Source organism: Natator depressus, chromosome 5 (genome assembly GCF_965152275.1).
Source record: "Natator depressus isolate rNatDep1 chromosome 5, rNatDep2.hap1, whole genome shotgun sequence".
Classification (NCBI taxonomy): Eukaryota; Metazoa; Chordata; order Testudines; family Cheloniidae; genus Natator; species Natator depressus.
Window position 1 is genome coordinate 65,813,263 of NC_134238.1, and position 18,413 is coordinate 65,831,675.

Below are 18,413 nucleotides of genomic sequence, written 5' to 3' on the forward strand. Positions count from 1 at the left end.
GGTCTTTGGGCTTTACACCGTTTGACAGTTGCTCCATGGGGGAGTTCTTAACTGGTTATCTGTAAAGAAGCTTGTGTCGCCTTTGTACCACTCAGGCAACATAAAAGGGGATAGAACTGGGGATGAGAATGTAGCTCACTCTTTTAAAAGGGATATTTTCTTTTATTCTAAAAAACTCAACAACCACCCTTTTTTTGTTGTAACTTGCATGCAAACAGATGGTGTTGTGAACAATTTCTGTCCTGCTTAAGAATCAGCAAACAACTCAGTCCACTTCTATTAAGAGCTTAAAATAATGTGCATTGAAGCGCACTCTCTTTTAGATCTGTATACCTACTGTCTATCTGAGTCAGTTGCTTGAAAGAATACAATTTACCATTTTTGAATATTTGACCTAGAATAGCACATCTGTCCTTTATCTATCCACCCTTAACAAAATGAAGAGCTGCCTCTAGCATTTCTACTGGGGTCAGTGAGTAGAAGATTGTGAACCAGCAGTAAGGAATCTGCAAACCTACAAAACGTTTTACAAAAATGTTTAAAATGAAAAAAAATAATGAATGATGAAAAGGTGAAGGGAAGAAATAACATAATTGATGCAGCATACTAGAATTCTATTTTTGCACATGAAGATATAACAAAAACTGAGTGTTAAAGAGTTTTCAGATTTGTATGAATATGAATAACCATTCAATTGTATTGTAATAAGGGCAAGAGATCCATATCTGTAACACAGCTCTCAAAATGTTATTCTTCTGTATGATAATATTACTGCATTATTTTTCTCTGCTGTCCCTTACTCTTTGGAGACAACGATGACAGTTGCAAAATACCCAGACTATTACAACACGATGCATTAGAATGAAATAAGCTGTTCACCCAACTTTTTCAATTCAAGTTTTTATTAGTTCAGAATATTATATACATATAGAGAAGCAAATTAAGTTTCTTCCTTGGTGGTTGCCAAGGGACCTTGGACTGCAGAACCAAAGTGCCTCCACTATAGAAGGGGATTGTGGTGGGCTAGATATGAGAAAGGATCACACAGGGAATGCTCAATCTGTGTGTGGCCCATGGCCAAGCTCCATAACAGCTTTCTGCATAACAGTATGTGGTTAGGGGCAGGGAATAGAGCATGGATAGGACAAGGAATGGATAAGTGTGGGGCATGGAACATCCTTTACTCACTCTGCAGGAATGTGTAAGGACACAGGTAACCTATGCAGGACAAAAATAAATGCAGCAAGTACTATAAAGACATCCCAAATAATGGGACCTTAACTTTTATTATATTTATGATTTTCCCTTTTTCTTGCTATAATGGGATTAGGGTGCTGGAGTTGCTATTGATGTGTGTTCAGTGAGACTTTTAAAATCTTCCTCATAAAAGCAGCAAGACCAGGAATCCAGTGGACATAATTTTTCAATCACCTATAAGTATTTTCTTTATATTTACCTCCCTAAATCAAAGTCTCTAGTCATCAATGAGGACTAAGGGCCTGAACCTACTGAACTATATGTGAGTAACATAATTCATGTGAGTAGTCCCACTGAAGCCATGGGATTACTCATAGGAGTATAGTTACTCATGTATGTAAGTGTTTTCAGGACAGACCTTAATCCCTTGAAAAGTTTCAAACTTCATCTGGTTTGCTGGTGCCTTGTTCAGAATAGTGGTTAAAATATTTTCTTTGCAACGGGAAAAGTGGTTGATCTATTGGGCGGGGGTTACTCATCATAACGTTACAATGATTGAATAATCCCAAAATGGCGTTGGAGGTGGTAAAGATGAGGAATTATTTTATTGGGTTAAATATAAATGTACTGAAGAGCAATAGACTTTTTTTTTTAATTGGAACACATCACCCCAGTTTTCAGGTGATGTTTAGGTGCCCACTTCTTGATTTGTTTGTCACACAGGCAGTTGAATATCTCAGCAGCTGCATCATTTGGAGAGTATAATTTATTTAGCCATTATAAGAAGAATACTCCATTAAAAAAACATTTTGGTCAGCTACATATTATCTGAATATTTTAAAATTATTGTTGGAGGTCAACATCTTAAACATTTCTTGAAATGAAAATAGTTAGTTTCACAACTTGGTTTATATTAGTATTTATAAAAGCATCTAAGATACCTGTCTGATTTTTCTGCTTGATTTGAAATCCCAGGTTCTTAATCTTTCATCATACTATTTAATCCACTTCTTCAGAAGCAAATCTAGCTGTCTCATGAATCCATTTATACTGTTAGTTCAATCAATCACCTTATCTGATAACATGGCAATGTTTTTTACACTTTACATTTAATGGTTCTTAATTCCCAGTTTTCCGCTGGGTTTTTAATTTTGGCAAGACAATTAAATGTGCTCTATCTTTAAGCACATGAGTAGTCCCACTGTGTTCATTGGAACAATTTGTGTGCTAACAGTTAGTGATGCACATAGGTGCTTTGCATAATCGGACCCTTTTAGATCATGTCCCTTTGTTTTTGAACCCTCTATAAGTATGAACAATTTATCTCTATTATCTTTATCAATCCCTTCTGAAATTCTGAAAATATAAAACACTTCAAAGATTCCTCTCTTATATTGGAGATAAATAAAGATCTCTTCCCCTTTCCTTGTAACTTAGATTCATTGGGTTGACAAAACAAATAAAATGTGTCATTTTTCTTGCATTATTTAATAAAGATATAAATAAATTAAGGGAAACTTTTGCTTTGATCTTCTTAGGGACTGGGTGACTCAAGATATTAAAAGCAGTGAAGCATAGATTTGAATATTGTACATGGTGGTCTGACAGAAATTCATTATTATCTTATAAGCACCTTTGTTACCATCTTGGCTGTTTGATGCCCCATGAGAAATGAACTAGAGGCCCTCATACAGTTCCTAGAGAACACGTCAACATCAAAAATCCATTGTCACAACTGGAAACAACTGGAACCGTAGTGGATACTTTCAGGAAACAGGCAATGAACTGAGAGCTTTAGTTTTCAGTATTCTCTACCCTGATAATGAATAAAAAAGAAAAAAAAAACAGTAAACAAAAGCATTTGATTGCAAAAGCTTTAATTGGAAACTATTTCAAAGTCAAGTTTTGAGATTACATATATGAATTTGCATTCCACTGAAAGAGTAAAACCTAGGACTCTCATAACTTCACCGTTTGTTTCACTACAGGGACTCATGAATATTGTACTTAATAAATTGTGAAAATGTGGTGTTCACAGTGCATTTATAAGTTACTTAATAAGAATATGGTTGAGATAAAATCAGATTTAAAGAGGTGATAAAATGCACAATAATGCACCAATTTGTATTCAATAAAACAGATATTTCAGTGTCTAATTTCCCTTTTCTAAGCAAGGTAATCAAGAAAATAGCAACAATTGTGGCACTAGTATCCTGGGTCTCTCTTCTTCAGGCTTCAGGTGTAGTACAGAGATAGCACTTGTGGATGATCTCCTCAGACAGGCAAATGCATCCATACTTATTATGCTGAACGTCCTGAAGGTCTTTATGTGTAATTGTACTTTTACCTCCAATTCCCTCAGCTGTGGAATTCCACAATGTTCCCCTATATACCTCAATGTGCATTGGAAGCTATTGGGAGTCTAAGTAAGACAACACAGGCTGAAGTCCCATCACTGTGCGGATAACTCCCATCTCTAGCTCTCCTTTACATCAAATATAAAGCCTTTTCAATGTGTTGGTTGAATAAAAGAACAGTTGGTTAAAGCTAAACCCAGGCAAGACTGAAATAACACTGCTAGAAACGGGGAAACAATTCAAAGAGCTGCTGCATTTACCCCTGATTGTTAAGGTGATCCACAACTTTTTAACCCCTTAGTGCCACATGGCCCAGACAGTTTAAAAAACATCCACTTCCATCTGGAGTTGAGAAATTTTCTCCTGTCTTATCAGGTGCAGAGCAGTCTGTAGCAATCCACATATTTGTGACCTCTAGGCTTGATTATTGCAATTAGTTATGTCTAGGAACAAAGCCATACACCTGAAAAAACTCCAACTGGTAAAAACCCAGTAATTTCTCTGCTAAGCAACACAGCTACCTTTAAGCATATTGATTCATTATCTAGCTATATCAGAAGCATAGGAGACATTTGACATGGGTTTAATCAGACCACAACTTTATTATTAGATGTCTGGGACTACCCGGCAGATACAAGTGTACAGTGCAGGTAACCCCATGTTTATTCCATAATTACCCGGGGGGCTTCCACCAGCTCCCCCTCTTTTTCCGTCCAGGTCCCTCCAGCAAATCCATTGCCAGGATCATTACCATCTACCACCACCCTCTCATAGGAGGGTTAAGGTGGGCGATAAGAAAGGGGGTTTGGCTCCCTGTGTACCAATCATAGGAGTCCCCAGCCACCTCCTCCTGCATCCCAAACCCCTCATCCCTGGCCCCACCCCAGAGCCTGAACTCCCAGCTGGAGCACTCACCCACCTCCCACACCTCAACCCCATGTCCCAGCCCGGTGAAAGTGAGTGAGGTGGAGGACTGCGAGCAACAGAAGGAGGAGGGATCGAGCGAGGGGGGGGTGGGGGCTCGGAGCAGGGACAGGACAGGGGCGGGGCCTTAGGGAAGGGGTGGGGAAGGGATGTTCGGTTTTGTGCAATTAGAAAGTTGGCAAACCTCTTTTGCAGCAATTTTCATCTCCTCACCCCCAGCCATAAAGCACTGTTCCCCTTCATTCGGCCAGCCAGTCAAATAACCCCCTGCTTAAAGGTGCAGGGCCATCATTTCTCTCCTCTCTGCAATGACTGCCCATAGAACACATGCTCCAGCAATACTTCCATGGGAATATCACCAGCTATCTGAGACACCATTTCTCCCACATGACTTTCTTACACAACTGTGTTCCACTGGAATCATGAAACTCTTGACAACTAAGGGGAAGCTTGTGATTTTATGAGTCAGAACTTCCACAGGAACTGCACCTAAAGTATGGAACTAGTGCCCTGACAAGAATAATCATAGAACCAAACACGTTCACAACTAAATGCAAAACTCACTTTCTCACTTTTGCTTTTCCTCAATAAATTCTTCACACATGAACATGTTAATCAGCAAACAACAAACACAACCCCTACAGACATTCAAGTTATTGCTCCTGAGAAGGAAGGAAGAGGGAGATATTGTTATTGGCATTTCCATTTTTGAATATTCATGTGATATTCAGATAATATGATGATGGGGGACAGAAAAGTAAATGGCAGATAGGGAGCATGTCTCTACACCCTCCTAGAACTTTTAATCTTTGACGCATGCTGTAAATGCATTCTGTACATACCTGTATCTACAATGCATGTATAGCAATTATAAGGCTTGCTGCACCTGTGTCCCCTTTCTGGTCTCTGTGAGGGCAAATCTACACTACAGAGCTACGTCGGTGCAGTTGCCCTGGTGGAGCTGTGCTGATGTAACGTCTGGTGAAGATGTGCTGTGCTGATGGGACAGCGCTCTCCTATTGGCATAATTACTCCACATTGGTGAAAAGTGGAAGCTATGTCTGTGGCAGAGCATCTCCTGCCGACGTAGCACCAGTGTGGACATTGTGAAACTTGCATTGCTCAGAGGGATGCTTTTTCACCCCCCTGAGTGACATAAGTTAGATCAACTTAAGCAGTAGTGTAGATCTGCCCGGAGTCTCATTTTCTCAGGTGCTATTCATCTTCCCATCACAGTCTTGAAGTGGAATTTCACAATTCTCTCCTAGTAGACTGAGATCTGTGTACAATACCCTGCCTATGCCAACCACTTATTGTTCCTGCAGATCCAACTAGGCTCCTTTGCATAACCTTATTTTTTTAATATATTTTTTAAATATTAAAATATTTTAATGCATGCTGTTTAATACATATCAATTAGAATTACAAAGCTAAAAAAGATTTTGCAGATGTGTAAGTAGATGTGTATGTGGGTGAATAAAATATTGAGGAAATGATGATAAAGGACAAGGGTAACTGTTCTCTCTCCAAGAGGATGTTCATGGCATTGCTACTAACAGATAATGATCAGGTGACTATAGGTCACAGACTGATTTGAAAGAAGGTTATTTGTGCCCATGATGAAGCTATGTGATCAGTTAACAGCAACAATATATGTAGGTATGGATTATTACAAACGGCAGTGCCCGGAGCATTTCATTTACAGTAACAACATTTCTTTTTTTAGCCACTTCCCCTTCCGATTAGGACAAATGGGTTTTAGTAAAGCTTTCTGCTTTGACCAAAATCTTCAATGTGACAGATGCTAACTATGCCAATTCCTGACACTTAGTAGGTGTGAGGGGTAACTAATAGGTAAAACTGCTTCCTACTTTGCAATCTGAAGATGTAAGTTCCAGCTAGAACAGATTTCTCACTAAAGAACCTATTGAAGAAAAATCACATGAGAATAATCCTTCATTAGGTCTTTTTTCTGGTCGGTATAGTATACTGTTAAAAAATACCCTGGAACAGATCATGTTCCCTACTTCCATGCATGGATCTGCTCCTACATGGAAAAGGGGATCAGCTACTTCTGTGGAACAATACCTGCCATTCCCCTTTCACATGCTTCTCCACAGTTCTGGGATCTGCATGGAGCGGGTGACAGATACTGAGGTGAGAGTGGGAGAAACATATTTTCCCTCTCTCCGTCCCAGAGAGATTAAGTGGAAAAGAAAATATAGCTTTGAGCTAAAGATGACATGTCCTCTGGGAACTGGACACTGCACAGTCATGATGGTGATGTCATTCAGTCAGGCCCACAGAGTTTATGTGGAAAAGCTAATACTTTAAGCTTTATAATCCTCATGAAAGAAGGAAATACAATCCAGTTGTTCATAGGTGCAGTACTTGCAATGTTTATTTGTCCAGTTTGTATTTTCACATTAGAATTTTCTGTTCAGTTTTTCCCATGCATTTAGCCTAAAGAAATTTAGAGTTGTGATATATGCGTCAAAGATGTCTTTCATTAATGGTGTTAGTTACAATCTCCTCAGTTAAGGATGTCTCAGTGAATCTCACTTCATTTTAAGTTAAGTCAAGGTGCATTGCTAAAGTGCTTTACTGGTAGCAGAGTTAAGATGGATCTAAAGCACTTTTGTAACAGTGAGGCATTTTTAAAGTAATTTATAACAACAGTGCTTTCTCCCTATTTCCTGATTATTTTTCTTTAAAAAGAGCAAGGCAATGAAATGGAAAAAAAATTAGCACTAATGCAACAGTTAGGACTGAGAAATCAAGCACTCAAAAGTCAACAAATATAGCCATGTTGCACATATGTAGAATTTCCGATTCTTAGTGTCCTTTATAAATGTAAATTTTAATACATGCTGTTTAATACATATACACAATTTATTAAATGATTCATGCGTTAGAAATAGAAATTTTGGAAATTTATTGACTTTTTATTTTATGGTTGGGTATGCTCTTGACATGCACATTGAGAACACCATATTAAAATAAATTATAACATGACATCAGTACTAGATTTGCATGTAATATAAATATAATTTACACTACTTACCTAATGCTCAAGGCATCAGACCTTCTATTTTTATTTTATTTTTCTCAGAGACAAAACACACACACACACACACATCAGAAATGGACTATAAAATACTGTTAATGGAAATGTAAGGGCAAGAGTAAAACTCCCCAAAGCTGGGAAAGACTTAAATGCATCTCTGTTTCTGTCTTCCTCACCTTCTCATCCCATTCATGCTCTATTTTATCCTCCTTTGGCGTTTGTTTCTTTCCTCTTATTTCTCATGTCACTTTGTATTCTAACTGCTGGCATTATGACTCCTAACACCCACAGAATTCACTGGAAAGATTCCCACTGGCTAAAATGGGTAATAGATTGCATAATAGAATGGGAGAATCTGTTGAAACTCTTCCACATATTAATGAACCTGATAAGATAATCATAAGAATCTACTAAGACTTCTGGGGGCTTTTTAAGAATCTGCATGGCTGGACATTTTTTCTCCTTCCTCAGTGGATTTAAAAAACTGAAATATTCTCCCATTAGGACAAAATGTGTGAAGATCACCATGTTCCATTATACATCATCTCCTTTGGAGCTCACAACAGAAATTGTGGCTTTCCAAATGTTAGGCTCCCTATAACCCTGATTTCAGATCACTGGACGGTTGGTTTCATAAATTTTCGTTTATCAAGCTGTTGAGAAATTAAGATTTTCCTTGTCTGGCAATGACCTTCTAATAATTGCTACAAGACAAAAGTACTATACATAAACTTTTGGGCTTGATTCACATTCACACAAGTGACTCCAGTTGAAGTGTGAGTTGTTTGTATCCTGTGAGGAAGAACTGAGTCCCATTGGTTATTAGATGTAACCTCATTTTGAACTATGAATAGCTATAATTATTTAAAGTCGACTAAGAAAGTTCTTCAGAGGCCCTGGACCCAATATTTTTAAAGAAATGCACAGAGTTTTAGCTACATAATTGCAGTTTAAACTTAAAGGAGTCCACATGATGGACCCTGTGCAAGTCTTCAAAAATGTATGGTTACTGCGAATGGGAAATGACAAGAGAAGAGACAGTGGGTTTGTAGCAAAAAAAAAATGCAAAGAAGAATGAGTTATATGTATTGAGCATTTCCTAACACCTTTCTATTGTTGGTGTGGTTTGTGATTTGAAATTCTAGAGATCACTGGAATGATTCTTATTTACACAGAGTCCCTTGATGCTGCTCTGTCAGCATAAATGGACTCTAAAGTGGGTATAAGTGTAATTTACACTTACTCATTGTCGCTCACTGTCCCCAGCTAGTGGATGAGCTACACAGTTTGTCCAGCCTTTGAGCTAACACAGCCAAATCTCACACTTCTCAAGCTCTCGGACTCTGGGCTTCAGACCTAGCACGAATGCCTGCACAGTAATTTTATAGCACATCTGGAATACTGGCAAACTGTATATTTTAAGACTTGCATTTAAATTGATCTGTAAGACTCTAAAGAAGGCAAAATGCCAAAATATTAAAGCTGCCTTCCATTGTTGTTTTATACATGAAGCAATGTAGTTTATTTCAATAAAAATGAAAAGTATTATTTCTTTATTATTTACTTATTGACATAGTTTTCTTTGTTTTTCTTTCTGTTTTGCAAAGACCAAGAGTGATTTGTTCTTAATTGCTGAAGTAAGAAAAATGAGCTTGAATCTATATACCAAATCCTTCGAAAGCAGTAGCTAAATATGTCAAGCGATGTAATTATTATTTTGTATATGACCATGATTGTACCATGGTAATGGCAGGAGAGAACCAGAAATTACACAGAACAATTCAAAGAAAGTTTTAAATAAGTGCACTCCCAGCTGTAGTTTGGGTGGGGTATTATGTATTTTTTTAAAATTTCATAAAATATAAAGCTACCCAAATTTCATTTCCTAACAGCTATCAATCACCAGCAGAACATGCAACAATGTGCACTTATCACATCTTAGGGGGAAAAAAGGAAGCAGTGAGGTCATTGTACTTTGGTTAAATGCAATCTGCTAAAAAAACCCAATAAATATAGAAAAAGCAAATCATTGTCATACAAGAGGTCCAGGTAAGGCAGTTTCAGCGGAACTACAGAAATATAACACTGTTGTCTCAGGTAAGGAAGTTTGGGATAAAAAGAATGGATTGAAAGGGAACAATTAAATACTATCAAATGGATTTATTTTGTAGCTAACAGTGCTTTACTATCTAGCATCCTTCATTGTTGTGTACCGAAGAATCCTTAATTCTCCATTACTATAATTCTTAAGAAAATAACCAAACTTTAAATAATAAATAAATAAATAACCCCGAGAAACCAGAAAGACCAATTCAGTTGATTAACAAACTCATAAATCAGCTCCTGTCTCAGTACTATCTTTCAAGAAGTAGGCCTTAGCATGTTTCTCGACAGAAACTTCTAAATATCACTACCACCAATCTAATTAATTTACACAGGTACTGACTAGAAAATTAGTTGCAATAATGTGCCTTATTTTGTCTTTTCCCAGGCAATTATAGGCCACAAGAACGCTTTCAATACTTTAAATTAGAAGGAACTCATTTGTATGTCATGGAGTTAAACTGCTGTAAAACTGGTTCAGTTGAGATGGGAGTCAAGTCCCGTGGACTGCTATTGGTTCATATGCATAAAGTAAAATAGTTAATCCCTTGATTACTGGATTAATATATTGTGAAAACATTCCCCAGTATTCAGGAAATACAAAGGCGGGCACCACAAAAATGTATGCAAAGGAGAAAACCACTGGCCATATTGTTATTACCTAATCAGAATCTATGTTGATGATTAGAGAAATGGGGACCAAAGCATGTGACAGGTATCAAAGTAAAAGAAATGTCATTAACTTGGACAGTCACAGGGCAGCAGATAATAAGGTACAAGAGAAGAGAAATTCAAGAAGTAGAAGACAGATCGGTTTAAAAACTGACATGTAATATCTTGTCTGAATCTGAGCAGAATAAATGAAATTTAATTATTGCAGACAGACACAAAAAACAAAGAAGTCTTTCATTTGGTTTGTTCTTTATGCTTTTGTTTGGGTTTTTGTTTTTTGTTTTGTTTTGTTTCGTTTCATTTTTAACCCTGCTCTATAACATGAAAACAAGAAGAGATGCGAGTATACTGAAGGACAGCTAGCTTAGCACAAAAGAAAGTCTATCTATCTATCTATCTTGCACTGCATCGCTAGCATGTTGAACTCTGTGCTGCATGATATCATCAAGATAAATGGTTTGTCTGCACAAGTTGATCATAGAATTACAGAAATGAAGGACTGGAAGGGACCTCAAGAGGTCATCTAGTCCATCCCCTCATGCTGAGACAGGGAAAGTGATGCTTAGACATGATATAATGGTATAAATATTAACAAAATATTAATATTCAAATAGGTCCATTGAAGAGTCAATTTCTTTCACTTGGTCTTTTAAGAGAGGTACAATGATTTGAAAATGAATGTGTGTGGGTGGGGGGGAGTCTGAGTATTTAATTCTGATCTGTTACTTGATAGATGTGGGAATCTGATTACACTGTACCCGATATTCTGAGCCTGTATATCAACTAATTTAATTGTTTATAATTTGAAAGGAAATAGATAAGTACCTTTTCAGCACTACTGTACTGGAGAGGCGCCTTTGGAGAGGCCCTTTGAAAAAACTTCTGCCACCAATGAACATTTAGCATGATTTCCATGCCTCAGATGAAGTTCACACTCACTCAGGGTATGTCTACACTACGGAATAAGGTCGAATTTATAGAAGTCGGTTTTTTAGAAATCGGTTTTATATATTCGAGTGTGTGTGTCCCCACAGAAGTGCATTAAGTGCATTAACTCGGCGGAGTGCTTCCACAATACCGAGGCTAGAGTCGACTTCTGGAGCGTTGCACTGTGGGTAGCTATCCCACAGTTCCCGCAGTCTCCGCTGCCCATTGGAATTCTTGGTTGAGATCCCAATGCCTGATGGGGCTGAAACATTGTCGCGGGTGGTTCTGGGTACATATCGTCAGTCCCCCCCTTCCCTCCCTCCCTCCGTGAAAGCAAGGGCAGACAATTGTTTCGCGCCTTTTTTCCTGAGTTACCTGTGCGGACGCCATACCACCGCAAGCATGGAGCCCGCTCAGGTAACCGTCACCGTATGTCTCCTGGGTGCTGGCAGACGTGGCACGGCATTGCTACACAGTAGCAGCAACCCATTGCCTTGTGGCAGCAGACGGTACAATATGACTGGTAGCCGTCCTCGTCATGTCCGAGGTACTCCTGGTCGCCTGTGTGATCAGGAGCGCCTGGGCAGACATGGGCGCAGGGACTAAATTTTTAGTGACTTGACCATGTCATTTTTTTTAGTCCGGCAGTCAGTCCTATTGAACCGTCTTATGGTGAGCAGGCAGGCAATATGTCCTTCTGCACCGTCTGCTGCCAGCCAAAGATGTAAAAGATAGATGGAGTGGATCAAAACAAGAAATAGACCAGATTTGTTTGTACTCATTTGCCTCCTCCCCTGTCTAGGGGAATCATTCCTCTAGGTCACACTGCAGTCACTCACAGAGAAGGTGCAGCGAGGTAGATCTAGCCATGTATCAATCAGAGGCCAGGCTAACCTCCTTGTTCCAATAAGAACAATAACTTAGGTGCACCATTTCTTATTGGAACCCTCCGTGAACTCTACCCTTGTAAGCCGTGTCCTCAGTCGCCCCTCCCTGCGTCAGAGCAACGGCAAACAATCGTGCATCTGAGTTGAGAGTGCTGTCCAGAGCAGCCCAATGGAGCACTCTGATTGGGCTAAAACATTGTCGCGGGTGGTTCTGGGTACATATTGTCCGGCCCCCGTTCCCTCCCTCCCTCCGTGAAGGCAAGGGCAGACAATTGTTTTGCACCTTTTTTCCTGAGTTACCTGTGCGGACGCCATACCACCGCAAGCATGGAGCCCGCTCAGGTAACCGTCACCGTATGTCTCCTGGGTGCTGGCAGACGCGGTACGGCATTGCTACACAGTAGCAGCAACCCATTGCCTTCTGGCAGCAGACGGTGCAGTATGACTGGTACCCGTCCTCCTCATGTCCGAGGTGCTCCTGGCCACGTCGGCTGGGAGCGCCTGGGCAGACATGGGCGCAGGGACTAAATTTTTGGTGACTTGACCAGGTCATTCTCTTTAGTCCTGCAGTCAGTCGTATTGAACCGTCTAATGGTGAGCAGGCAGGCAATACGGATTGCTAGCAGTCGTATTGTACCATCTTCTGCCGGGCAGGCAAGAGATGACGATGGCTAGCAATCGTATTGTACCATCTTCTGCCGGGCAGGCAAGAGATGACGATGGCTAGCAATCGTATTGTACCATCTTCTGCCGGGCAGGCAAGAGATGACGATGGCTAGCAATCGTACTGTGCCATCTTCTGCCAGGCAGGCAAGAGATGAGGATGGCTAGCAGTCGTACTGTGCCATCTTCTGCCAAGCAGCCATGAGATGTGGATGGCTTGCAGTCCTTCTGCACCGTCTGCTGCCAGCCAAAGATGTAAAAGATAGATGGAGTGGATCAAAACAAGAAATAGACCAGATTTGTTTTGTACTCATTTGCCTCCTGCCCTGTCTAGGGGACTCATTCCTCTAGGTCACACTGCAGTCACTCACAGAGAAGGTGCAGCGAGGTAGATCTAGCCATGTATCAATCAGAGGCCAGGCTAACCTCCTTGTTCCAATAAGAACAATAACTTAGGTGCACCATTTCTTATTGGAACCCTCCGTGAAGTCCTGCCTGAACTACTCCTTGATGTAAAGCCACCCCCTTTGTGGATTTTAGCCTCCTGAAGCCAACCCTGTAAGCCGTGTCGTCAGTCGCCCCTCCCTCCGTCAGAGCAACGGCAGACAATCATTCCGCGCCTTTTTTCTGTGCGGACGCCATACCAAGGCAAGCATGGAGTCCGCTCAGCTCACTTTGGCAATTAGGAGCACATTAAACACCACACGCATTATCCAGCAGTATATGCAGCACCAGAACCTGGCAAAGCGCTACCGGGCGAGGAGGCGACGTCAGCGCGGTCACGTGAGTGATCAGGACATGGACACAGATTTCTCTGAAAGCATGGGCCCTGCCAATGCATGCATAATGGTGCTAATGGGGCAGGTTCATGCTGTGGAACGCCGATTCTGGGCTCGGGAAACAAGCACAGACTGGTGGGACCGCATAGTGTTGCAGGTCTGGGATGATTCCCAGTGGCTGCGAAACTTTCGCATGCGTAAGGGCACTTTCATGGAACTTTGTGACTTGCTTTCCCCTGCCCTGAAGCGCATGAATACCAAGATGAGAGCAGCCCTCACAGTTGAGAAATGAGTGGCGATAGCCCTGTGGAAGCTTGCAACGCCAGACAGCTACCGGTCAGTTGGGAATCAATTTGGAGTGGGCAAATCTACTGTGGGGGCTGCTGTGATGCAAGTAGCCCACGCAATCAAAGATCTGCTGATATCAAGGGTAGTGATCTTGGGAAATGTGCAGGTTATAGTGGATGGCTTTGCTGCAATGGGATTCCCTAACTGTGGTGGGGCCATAGACGGAACCCATATCCCTATCTTGGCACCGGAGCACCAAGCCGGCGAGTACATAAACCGCAAGGGGTACTTTTCAATAGTGCTGCAAGCTCTGGTGGATCACAAGGGACGTTTCACCAACATCAACGTGGGATGGCCGGGAAAGGTACATGACGCTCGCATCTTCAGGAACTCTGGTCTGTTTCAAAAGCTTCAAGAAGGGACTTTATTCCCAGACCAGAAAATAACTGTTGGTGATGTTGAAATGCCTATATGTATCCTTGGGGACCCAGCCTACCCCTTAATGCCATGGCTCATGAAGCCGTACACAGGCAGCCTGGACAGCAGTCAGGAGCTGTTCAACTACAGGCTGAGCAAGTGCAGAATGGTGGTAGAATGTGCATTTGGACGTTTAAAGGCGCGCTGGCGCAGTTTACTGACTCGGTTAGACCTCAGCGAAACCAATATTCCCACTGTTATTACTGCTTGCTGTGTGCTCCACAATATCTGTGAGAGTAAAGGGGAGACGTTTATGGCGGGGTGGGAGGTTGAGGCAAATCGCCTGGCTGCTGGTTATGCGCAGCCAGACACCAGGGCGGTTAGAAGAGCACAGGAGGGTGCGGTACGCATCAGAGAGGCTTTGAAAACCAGTTTCATGACTGGCCAGGCTACGGTGTGAAAGTTCTGTTTGTTTCTCCTTGATGAAACCCCCCGCCCCTTGGTTCACTCTACTTCCTTGTAAGCTAACCACCCTCCCCTCCTCCCTTTGATCACCTCTTGCAGAGGCAATAAAGTCATTGTTGCTTCACATCCATGCATTCTTTATTCATTCATCACACAAATAGGGGGATGACTACCAAGGTAGCCCAGGAGGGGTGGTGGAGGAGGGAAGGAAAATGCCACACAGCACTTTAAAAGTTTACAACTTTAAAATTTATTGAATGACAGCCTTCTTTTTTTGGGGCAATCCTCTGTGGTGGAGTGGCTGGTTGGCCGGTGGCCCCCCCACCGCGTTCTTGGGCATCTGGGTGTGGAGGCTATGGAACTTGGGGAGGAGGGCGGTTGGTTACACAGGGGCTGTAGTGGCAGTCTGTGCTCCAGCTGCCTTTGCTGCAGCTCAACCATACACTGGAGCATACCGGTTTGGTCCTCCAGCAGCCTCAGCATTGAATCCTGCCTCCTCTCATCACGCTGTCGCCACATTCGAGCTTCAGCCCTCTCTTCAGCCCGCCACTTACTCTCTTCAGCCCGCCACTTACTCTCTTCAGCCCGCCACCGCTCCTCCTGGTCATTTTGTGCTTTCCTGCAGTCTGACATTATTTGCCTCCACGCATTCGTCTGTGCTCTGTCAGTGTGGGAGGACAGCATGAGCTCGGAGAACATTTCATCTCGAGTGCGTTTTTTTTTCTTTCTAATCTTCACTAGCCTCTGGGAAGGAGAAGATCCTGTGATCATTGAAACACATGCAGCTGGTGGAGAAAAGAAAAGGGACAGCGGTATTTAAAAAGACACATTTTATAAAACACTGGCTACACTCTTTCAGGGTAAACCTTGCTGTTAACATTACATACATAGCACATGTGCTTTCGTTACAAGGTCGCATTTTGCCTCCCCCCACCGCGTGGCTACCCCCTCAACCCTCCCCCCTCCCTGTGGCTAACAGCGGGGAACATTTCTGTTCAGCCGCAGGCAAACAGCCCAGGAGGAATGGGCTCCTCTGAGTGTCCCCTGAAGAAAAGCACCCTATTTCAACCAGGTGACCATGGATTATATCTCACTCTCCTGAGGATAACACACGAACGGATGTTGCTTGAACGCCAGCAAACATACACTGCAATGCTTTGTTGTACAATGATTCCCGAGTACGTGTTACTGGCCTGGAGTGGTATAGTGTCCTACCATGAAGGACGCAATAAGTCTGCCCTCCCCAGAAACCTTTTGCAAAGGCTTTGGGAGTATATCCAGGAGAGCCGCGAATGCCAGGGCAGAGTAATCCTTTCACATGCTTGCTTTTAAACCATGTATAGTATTTTAAAAGGTACACTCACCGGAGGTCCCTTCTCCGCCTGCTGGGTCCAGGAGGCAGCCTTGGGTGGGTTCAGGGGGTACTGGCTCCAGGTCCAGGGTGAGAAACAGTTCCTGGCTGTCGGGAAAACCGGTTTCTCCGCTTGCTTGCTGTGAGCTATCTACAACCTCCTCCTCCTCATCATCTTCTTCGTCCCCAAAACCTGCTTCCGTATTGCCTCCATCTCCATTGAAGGAGTCAAACAACACGGCTGGGGTAGTGGTGGCTGAACCCCCTAAAATGGCATGCAGCTCATCATAGAAGCGGCATGTTTGGGGCTCTGACCCGGAGCGGCCGTTCGCCTCTCTGGTTTTCTGGTAGGCTTGCCTCAGCTCCTTCAGTTTCACGCGGCACTGCTTCGGGTCCCTGTTATGGCCTCTGTCCTTCATGCCCTGGGAGATCTTGACAAAGGTTTTGGCATTTCGAAAACTGGAACGGAGTTCTGATAGCACGGATTCCTCTCCCCATACAGCGATCAGATCCCGTACCTCCCGTTCGGTCCATGCTGGAGCTCTTTTGAGATTCTGAGACTCCATCATGGTCACCTCTGCTGATGAGCTCTGCGTGGTCACCTGCAGCTTGCCACGCTGGCCAAACAGGAAATGAGATTCAAAAGTTCGCGGTTCTTTTCCTGTCTACCTGGCCAGTGCATCTGAGTTGAGAGTGCTGTCCAGAGCGGTCAAAATGGAGCACTCTGGGATAGCTCCCGGAGGCCAATACCGTCGAATTGTGTCCACAGTACCCCAAATTCGACCCGGCAAGGCCGATTTAAGCGCTAATCCGCTTGTCAGGGGTGGAGTAAGGAAATCAATTTTAAGAGCCCTTTAAGTCGAAATAAAGGGCTTCATCGTGTGGACGGGTGCAGGTTTACATCAATTTAATGCTGCTAAATTCGACCTAAAGTCCTAGTGTAGACCAGGGCTCAGGCTAAACAAACTCCCTGAGGGATGACTTGTTCCTGACACTCAAGAAATACTTCTGAAGAGTGAATTCATTTGACATGGAAATGGACGAGGTTATACCAAATGCAAGAAATTGTAAGAAATACTCCCTTGGTCAGAAAACCTTTTTTAATATGGGAAAGAAATGAATACATTTCTACACTCCTCATTTTCATGAGCACATATTTAGGTACCTAAATATAAATATATGCTCATGGAAATGAGGAGTGTGGAAATGTATTCATTTCTTTCCCATATTAAAAAGGTATTTTTATTTCAGTAATAGGTACCCTAAAATAGTAATAGATACCTAACTGTGTAATAGGTACCTAAATATGTGGCAAGATTTAAAAAGGGGCTGAAAACTCACAGCATTCATTAATTTCAATTTTCTACCTGTTTGTGTAATATAGAACAAGGTAAAAAGGAAAGAATGGTCAATTTGTTTTCTATGCCCATAATAAATATATGAAATTCTATTATTCTCAGAAGTAGATAAGTTGTGGGAGATTTTCAAAGGTAAACATACCGTTTAGGTGCCTACCCGCCCCATTGACCTTCAAGCAATCAAGTCTGAAAAATGTAGCCTAACTATAAAAATTGAAGTGTGAAGAAAAGACTGAGGAATGAAACATCTTGGGTGTATGATCTGTCTTCCGGTACCCACAGAAACTTGCAGTCTGGTGATAACATGAAACATAAACAGTATTTAATAGCAAAAGCAAATGGCAAAAGTGAAACAGCTTAATACAATTACAGAAGAGAGTTACAGATGCTGATGAAGTGATGAACAGATATAGTGAGTCAGTACTAGAATATTAAAGAGTGGAAGAGTCATATCATTTTCTGAGATGATTTAATTAATCTCTATTGAAATGGAATACTTTATTCAACACAGAATTGGCTGAAACTTGACACTATGTGTGTACTTCTGACCATACCACCACATAACAAATCCATACAGGTAAAGAAACTAATCTGCCTACCTAATCTCTGCAAAGCATCCTGCAAAGTTATTGCATGATTATTAATGCTAATTATTTTATTATATTCTTATTGACTATAAATGAATTATAATAATAAATTCAGTAATCTTCATAAACCTTAATCAGAATTGAAGGAAAACTCATTCAACCCATCTGGTGGCTCTGTCTTGTATATATAGCAAAGTATTACTTGGGCAATCATGTTCAAAAACAAGCTTGAGGCTCTGACTTTTGGCCTGCAGAGATTATTAGCATCAGTGATGGTGTTAATCTGATTCTCAAAGGAGGGGTGAAGAAATGGTTGAGACTGTACTGTATTTATAGCCCAAGGGAGTGACACAAGTCTGCAATTTCAGAAG

General features: G+C 41.7%; 1 protein-coding gene across 1 annotated transcript; it reads right to left on the reverse strand.

Annotated features, from left to right (window-relative positions):
* Positions 1-419: 419 nt before the first annotated feature.
* Positions 420-16,780, reverse strand: LOC141987951 (uncharacterized). Its single transcript, XM_074953783.1, has 3 exons — positions 16,111-16,780; positions 15,133-15,531; positions 420-514 (listed from the first exon to the last, which is right to left on the reverse strand). Exons 1-3 carry the CDS (start codon positions 16,664-16,666, stop codon positions 420-422), a joined length of 1,050 nt encoding a protein of 349 aa, XP_074809884.1. The 5' UTR covers positions 16,667-16,780.
* Positions 16,781-18,413: the final 1,633 nt, after the last annotated feature.